Genomic DNA, 8,682 nt, shown 5'->3' with positions numbered 1-8,682 from the left:
GACTTAAGAAGATAATTGGGCTCCTATCTGTTTATAGGCAAGAGGTGGAATTGGAAAACTGTGTTGCTCCCCAAGGCAGACTTACCCATTTTTTTCTCTTTCTCAATGGAACTATTTATTTTGGTTATTCCACATCTGTTCCACTGTCATATATTAGGAACCCTGAGGACAGAAAGCTGATCGTTTTAAAGTTCAAAGTTCTTCAGACCAAAAGGAATCTTACATGGACTTAGTGTAAAGACTACCTCACAACACCTAGAAATCCTGGACTTGGATCTGGAAGAAATTGCAGTTATGTTTCTTGGGGTGGAGTGAATTGTGCACAATATGTAGGGGAATTGAAGGAGCAAGTAAAATATTTGATGTCCAGATGGTGGACTGTGACAGTGACAGCTAGTACTCACTAAATTCTTCATTTATTCCCTTGCATTTTCTAAACCTTTTGCTGTTAGGTTGGGATGCAGAGCTGTCCTAAATAATAGACTACAAACAGATGTGATGTGTGTCACTTCAGAGAGATGGCAGTTGAAAGCTGGCATTGTGTGTCTCCTTCAACCTTCTCTGCCCTTGAGTTTCCGGCATGGAGGCTACATGCTCCAGATGGCATAAGGAAAATTGCTCTCACCTGCCCATATGTGACTTCATGTGAGTCAGAAATAAAGCTTTGTTTTCCTAACATACTGAAATTTGTTTGTTTGTTTTTTGCTGCACCAACTAGTTGTCTTACTCTGACTAATTCACTGACTTTGTATAACTTATTTAAATTTGTTATACGTATAATTTCTCATGTAAAAATTGAGATAGTAACCATACTTAACTAATAACTGTTTTAAAATTTAAATAAGTCTACTCATGAGAGAATATCCTAGTACCTAGTACAAATTAAGCAGCTAGTTAAAGTTAGCTCTTATCATTATTGTGACCTTTTAATTTTCCCAGCAAATTACAAACTGAATAAGGTGTAATATAAATTATACATACTAAAAGTGCATATTAATGAGATGTAATTCTATTTAATTTATTAATTCTATTCAGTTACACGAAATCATGAGGGGAATTCAGGACTTGAGAATAACTGAAAATAATTAAGAAAAAAATGACCAGAATTTGATTGAAAAGTGAATAATAAGGAATTAAAGAAAACTTTCAAATATTCTACAGAGTCCAGATGAAGCTAAAGCATAATTTCAAATATCAAACCTTTTAACTAATACTATTAACATGGGAACAAAAGGAAAGCATGCCAATATTATGGTTTCCTGGACTTGGAGAATGAGACAAGCACATTGAAAGAAGCCCAGTAAACCATGCACACAGCAAGCCATCTTCTGTGTCCAAGCTGCATAGACATACAACTGAGACCCAAAAGCAAGAGGTGGGCTAGATGCAGCAGGCCATTTTTTAAAAACCATTTTTTTATTCTCTGGAAATATACATTTTTCCATGAGATGTAAATTCTTTTCTTCCACCCTTGACAAATTCAGTTAAGATAAAGACAAATATACCACAATATAACAAAACTAATCTAAAATAAACTAAATATTACTTTTTATTAACATCCCTCTGCCACATTAAAAATAATTATCAAAAAAAATGGCAGGGTTTTGCTACTAATTTTCTCAAAATTGGGAGTGGAATGGGAAACTACATATAGCCAAGTGCTTTCAGCATGAAAAGGTCCCTTGTGACTTGGATAAAATAAGGAGATTCATCATCAGACACTTATTCCAAGAGGGTGGTGGGTCTGAGGGAATAGCACATTCAATTAGACGAGCATTAAAAAATGACTTAATGAAAACCTAGAAATGATTGAATATACTGATACTTTTTAGTAAGTGATGACTCATTTAGCTGTAACATTTGGATAAAAGTATGCATTTATAAATTAGATTTGCTAATTAGATTAGGTGTTAAAAAAAGATCCTAATGCTATATCATGTGGCATGGTACCTAACACATAGTAGGCACAAAATATCTTTGTTATTTTGTGATTTAAAGCTGACCTTGAAGTTAAAATTTTCCATTTATCTAAGCAAGGAAATTTACAATTTGTTCTCCCAAAGGGCTTGAAATCCAATTACACCATACAGATCATTAAAAGTCACACATGGTGTCCTAAAGGATAGAGAGTTGGAATATAATGAGAATTACAGCCTTTAAAAGTGCATATGAATGGGGAGGCAGTGTTACCTGTGTTTCCTTGTCAGGCCTTTTCTTTTCCCATTAGTAGATGCCTTATACAATCCATCAATCAGGAGAATTAATGGCGTGCCTAGCAATTCAAGCCATACGGAGATAATCAAGGCATCATAAATCGTGTTAGAGCAAATATAGCCTACAAAATGGGACTCCTAGCACAGCGATTACATTTCAAAACTGCCTGCCTGCATTGGAAAATGTGTCAATGATGAAGAGAAGTGAAAATAGAAAATGCTAACCAGGGAAGAGTGTACTAACTCCCAGGAACAGAGAGGGTAGTTTAGTTGCTCAGGGTCTTCTGGGAGGAAAATGGGTCTGTGTAAAACACCCAATTCTTACTGTTCATACTCTGATATATACCTTCAGATAAGATGTCTGCACCAAGGATCCTTTTGAGATAGGGTATACCTATCTCTTCTTTGCATGAATCTTACGTTTATTCTTCTACCGCTCTTTCTTGTTACATCCACTCCAAAGAGATTGCAATTTCAGATATATGACTTCCCAGCCTTCCTTATGTCTCATAGAGGGGCTTGCCATTAAAGTCTGCACAGCACAAAAGGACCTGAGGACAATTATTCTTAAGACTTCTAGGGAAAATTATCTTTCTTGATAAAACATAGACAAGAGGAGAATCACCTTTTGATTCCCATCTTGGACCTTACTCTGACAAGAAATATTGCCTTGGGCAGCTGCAGTTATCTGAACATATGCCCAGGGACAAACCAAAGCAGGAGTAGGAAGGTGGTAGGAGACTGAGACTTCAGTGTGTCATTAATCTGTGAAACTGCCCCTAAAAACACCCAATTTATGCTCTCCTGAATTGAGTTCATACACATTTTTATGAATTAAACTGATATTTCTCAAACTTTAATGTGCATACCAATCACTTGGGTATCATGCTAACATTCAGATTCTGATTCAGGAAGGCCGGGGTAAGTGCTTGAGAATCTGTGTATCTAACAAATTCCCAGGTGATGTCCAAACTGTGCACATTAAATCACAAGCGTTTAAGTCATTTTAAATTTTGTATGCATTTACCTCCAGCCAGAAGCATGCAGTCACAACTTTAAGCAAAGAGTAAGGGATTTGATAGTTGAATTCAAACTAAAGATCTGCATGATGAACTTCAGAAATTCACCAGCGAAAAAATGCATAGATTAGATTATGGCATGTGAAAGCTTTGAGGTCCTAACAGTCTGACTTCAAATCATGGTTCTATCGTTTTCACATTGTATGGTTTGTTGTAAGACCATTTAACATCGCTCAGAATTGTGATTTCTTCATCAGTGAACAATAATACCATTTATTGCTTTAAGGATTAGTTGAGATTATGTGATAAAAAGCCTAGGTATAGAGCAAATGTGAGTTCCTTTTCTAATGATGCTATTGCGGGATGGAATTCTGTATTCTCAAGCTTCACTCATATAAAAGATAACTTAGTTACAACGTGGGTAGACTGATTGGGGGAATTAGCACAGAGACTTTGTAAGTAATTTCTACTGCTGATCAAAATCTGTAATGCTTGTATCAGAAAGTCATAAACTTAACTGGATGTCTAACAAAAAGTCCACATTATACTTTGATGTAACTTGTTAAAAAAAAAAAGTCTGCCTTATCCATAATGAGAGATTTTTTAAAATTCACAGACCCTTTTTTCTCAACCGTTCCTGGAACATTGCCAAATGAAATAAAAGTGTAAGCCTATATCATCACTAGTAAATCAAATCTAATTCTACAGTGGCAGAAAAATGAGAGGCAATGCAACGTTTCTACATCAGATTAAAAATATGATGGTGGGTGTCTGCTATAACTCTAAATGCTACAACATGCTTACTGGATTTTTAGTGTTTGAACATATGTGGGGTTTTCATGTTTATAAGCCTGGGTGTTTTGATCAATATAATGCTTCTGCAGTATATAAAACCCTCTTGGAAGATTTGGGAACATCTTTGGCATAATGGCCAAGCAATGGAATTTCCTAATGACTTTCAAGCATAATGGTCTTCTAAGCAAGGTTTTCCATACATAGGAATAATTCTTACATATTTCCAACAGAAAAAAAGAAAATATGTTTTAATATTATATATGTTCTCTTGACATTACAGAATTCATGTATCTTCAAATATTCTGCAGTGATGCACTGGTCTGTCCTTTACCTTTCAGTATTATTTCTATCAAATAACTCTCAAAAATAATTGGAGTATTATGTTTACATATTCAGAATATTTCCTTATGGGAAATGAATACAGTTTAACTCCTTGTTTATTTTAGGAGTACCGTGGACAGTGGGACAGAATGGCCAAGAACATGAGATTGTAAATTGGCTGGACTGGGTTTTAGTCTATTTACCTACTAGTTATATTAATTTGGGCAAATTTCATGCTTCTCTGATAGTCAATTTTCTAATCTGCAAAATGGGAATCATAACACCTATTTCAGAGAATGTTGAGAAGAGTCAATTTGATGACACATGTATAACACTTATCGTGTTTGGCACTTAGTAAGAGTCCAATAAATTTTAGGCAGAAATAGTTTATTCAAACCTGAAAAGAAATAATTTATTTATTCTCATTTTTATTTTGTTTCCTATAATATTCACAGTGACAAGCTTTTGCACAAGGGGGAGGGGGAAGTTTCCTTAAAAATTAAAGCCTGAGTCTGGTGTACTTGTAGTTTATTTTGGAAAGTGACCCTAGGGAATAGGATTGGGCGATTGAAAATAGTGGGATAGAGAAAGGCAAATATAAGGGTATGCAGTGGTGGGCAACGAAGGTTCCATGGAATTTTCCAGGGATCATGTAGAATGTCTGAGAGAAGAATGTAATCACCTGCTGCTGTCTTTCATTAATTGGATTTCAGGGGTAAAGTTAACATCTTCATGTAGGTTTGGTAGTGTGTTAATTGATTTGTCTGTTGGTTCTCCCAGGTAGCAGCCAACACTAGCATCAGAGAATCTCCAGAATAGAAAGTGAAAGAGAACAGCCGAGAGGGGAGCTTATACTTATGCAATGCTAGTTGCTGTAGGATGTGAAGGTGGTCAAACAAAGTGAAGAGAGACCAAAGGGGTATTTCATCCATGATTCCTTACAAAAGCTATGTGCCTTCAATGACCTCAGAGACTGGAGAACAATTCAGCCCCAGTACTTATGTTTTCAAGCCCACCATTTGATGACCAATGGCTTAAATAATTCTCTATATGGAAGAGTCTAATGTTAAGTCACCTCATTCTAGTATATCTACTCATGCCTGTAAGACCTTCAGTGGTGACTTTCATGTTAAACAACCAAGTAAAAAAAGACACATTTTCAGCATGAGCTGAGACTTAAATTTTGGAGTGTCCCTTCCTCTTAGTTCTGCTGGGAAACTCAAACATGTCAGCATAACCTCCTTAGTCCCTACCTGATGAGTCGGGACCTTCTTAATGGAGGCAGTGAAAATGAAAAAACACCTTTCTCTTTCAAAATAATTTTCTAAAGCTTATGTGTTTATATCTATGGATGACTAAATATTGCTTATCTATTTTATTTGGTAATTTTAATATATTATCTTATTTTTAAATTTAGCATTAAAGAAAAAATAATACTTGGAAAGTTTTGCTACTGGAGTCCTAGGAAATGCTAGGAATGCATAGATATGTATAAAATCGTGTGATTATGACTGGGGCACATGTATAAAGGGGAAAACCAGTTACATGATTCCTTTGATACTGGTGACTGTGTTGGTAAGCATTTCCTTGATTAAAAATGGCCTAGTCATTACAACTCAAAGACATACAGAGATAAATTTTTTTTTACCTTCCTACTAAATAATATGCTTTCATCTTATGTCTATTTAGCCTTTAAGTTGAAAGTGGGTTCCAGACAAATGTCTTTCACATTAGAAACTGTATTAAATTAATTGAAAAATAGATAAACATTGATAATAATAGTAATAAAACAAGAGAAATGATGAACAGTAAAAGGTAAATACTTTTAAATGTTACTCAAGTAGACATTCAATAAAACCACATCTTTCAGACAACATAATCATTTGCATCATAAAAAACTCTAGTGGTTCAAATTTAAAATATTGATTAAAAAGCTTCAGTTGGATTTCAAATCAGCCTAAAAAGAAATTTCCATCTTAATAAAATAGGCAAAACTTTCCTTTTAAAATTACAACTTACTTTGCTTAAAAAATGTGTTTACTATTCTTGAAAAAGATCTAAAATGGGTCTTTCAGAAGAGAAAGACTTTCCCATGTTCAATTGAATCCAGTGGAGTAGTGAAGACACAATTCCAAAACATCCAAAAGAAAAGTGAAATACCCAATCAATGACTCACGTGTCTTCAAATACCCAGAATTTTGGGTCAATCCTTTGACAAAACAGGAGGCTGACTGAGTAATTCATTCACATTTTTAAGTTTTCCTCCTGATGTCTTGATGTCATGATAAACCTGTATGCCCTCAGGACTCTTTGAAAACCACAAAATCACAGTCTGCCACCTAGACTTATCTGAACTTTGAAGCGTGGTTATCAAGTTTTAGACATCTTCTGGAAGATCCCATAAGTGAAGTGAGAAGATACTTTTTGACTTTAGTCACCAAAGTTAAAATTCTCATTACTTAAATTGACTTTATGCAGTCAAGTTTATTTTACACTCTCAGTTACTTACTACTGCAAGTCAACACAACAGAAATTTATGAATTTTTGTGCCTTCAATTCAAATTAAATAGCAAACACTGCTGTTTGAGAACTTTTCTGGCCAACGAATAAAAAATATCTCATTTCTAATTCTCACCAGAAGGATTTAAATTAAACAGTAATAGATGAATTGGGCAGGCATGGAATACGAAATAGAAACTGGCAAATGAAGTAATCCAGCTCTTTGCTTTTACAATGAAAATGAAAATTGATTCTGTACTGAGAGATAGAAGCAAAAGGACCAACTGTTTTTTAAAAAGCCTTCTCCACCAAAAGAGCAAAATAGCACTCAGCGGCATTGCATTGTTAACAAAATTTCTTTATCAGAAACTATAATTTAATATTTAAGTATCTAATTTACATGTGACAAGATATCATATTCAAAAAATTAAATTGCAACTAGAAAACTATTAACCACTAAAAACAATACCAAACACAACCCAAACATTAATAAGAAAGCAATAGCTAGAATTTGAATTGGAAAAAAATGTTTCATCATTTTTGGCTCATTAAACAAAGCATCCATTATAGCCTGGAAAGAGCATCTCTTCTAATTCATCAAAAGTTTACCCTTTGTAGCATGAATAACATGTAAAGATAGTTTTGTTGACTGTATATGCACACGTGCGTATATATATTGTGAGACATACACTCGTGTGTTCACTTAAAGATATTGAATCTACTGATAACGACTGAACATTGGAAGGTGCTAAAATCCTTATTTCTACATGTCCTTTGAACCATTTAATAATGTCTTTTTAAAAACAGAAATTATATAAATACTCTGCTTTTTATTAACTGAATATTTTCTTAAGCATAATAATAGACAATAAAAGAATTGCACTTATTGTAAAGGTACAGTAAAGTGTTAGATTGCAGCTCAGCCATGAAAGATCAGGGACTTTAGGACTGATGATATGTTGTGCATTATAGGCAAAGATGACAGTGGCCAGTGAAATTAAAATGAGAGCAACTAGTTACAGAACAAACAAGGGATAACAGAAGAGAACATGCACTACTCCTACTTTAATGCAAAACTAATTTCTCCCAGGAAACCAACGCTTTGACCTTCTTTATACAAAGAAACAGGTCCTGCACCCTTGGCAACACAGTAGACTTGGACTTCTGTATTCAAATGCTAGTTCATTGTCTCTGAGTGTACTGCTCCAGTGTCATCTCCATAAGCTGCCCTTGAAATTCTGGAGCATCACCAATATTACAGTCTCTTGGTCGGGTTTTATTGAGCCTCAATATCCCCTTCAGTTCTGTATAAATAGGGTCCATTATTCGTCTTCTTCCGGTTCCTGTGGTAACACAGATATTTCTTCCTTTAAACAATCACTGAAGAATCTGAGGATTGTGCTGTAGAGATGATACTTGCTCTTCTCTGATACGTTATGACCTTCATCTGGATAGACCTAAGATGTCGAAGGAAAAGATTACACGTTATCAAGCAAGGTATTGTCCTCAATTGCATGGAGACTTTGAAAAATAATATCTAATCAAAGTTTCATGTAATTCAACTCTGAAGTCTTTATGCTAAACATAAAAATAATAATCATATCAATTAATATTTGAGAAAATCTTTAAAATTTAAATTAGGATGTGTTGGCAAAAAATGTAGACTTTTCACTTTTATGATATTGACTAAAACGGCCTTAACACTGCCCCTCCCTCATCTTGACTAAACGTCAGATAGTTTCTTGCTGACTACAGAAATCTTGCAATTGTGTAAGGTTTCTCTGCTTATTTTGAAGTGTATGCAAATCTTATTCCAGTCTTTTGCCAATTTTACA

General features: G+C 34.5%; 1 protein-coding gene across 5 annotated transcripts in view; it reads right to left on the bottom strand.

Moving 5' to 3' along the window:
* Window positions 1–4,746: 4,746 nt before the first annotated feature.
* DPP10 (dipeptidyl peptidase like 10) overlaps window positions 4,747–8,682 on the bottom strand; it is a 579,521-nt gene continuing 575,585 nt past the window's right edge. For 3 of the 5 annotated variants that reach the window (XM_021715501.1, XM_021715498.1, XM_021715499.1), the window contains one exon: window positions 6,068–8,304. In XM_021715501.1, the coding sequence (XP_021571176.1) occupies window positions 8,170–8,304 (135 nt within the window). In that variant the 3' untranslated portion in view covers window positions 6,068–8,169. Of the gene's footprint in view, window positions 8,305–8,682 lie in introns of all 5 variants that reach the window. The other 2 variants (XM_021715500.1, XM_021715502.1) reach the window with 1 other exon arrangement.

The sequence above is a fragment of the Carlito syrichta genome, unplaced genomic scaffold (genome assembly GCF_000164805.1).
Source record: "Carlito syrichta isolate Samal-C Ts95f unplaced genomic scaffold, Tarsius_syrichta-2.0.1 Scaffold307170, whole genome shotgun sequence".
Taxonomy (NCBI): Eukaryota; Metazoa; Chordata; class Mammalia; order Primates; family Tarsiidae; genus Carlito; species Carlito syrichta.
This window is presented reverse-complemented; position numbering and strand designations above follow the sequence as displayed.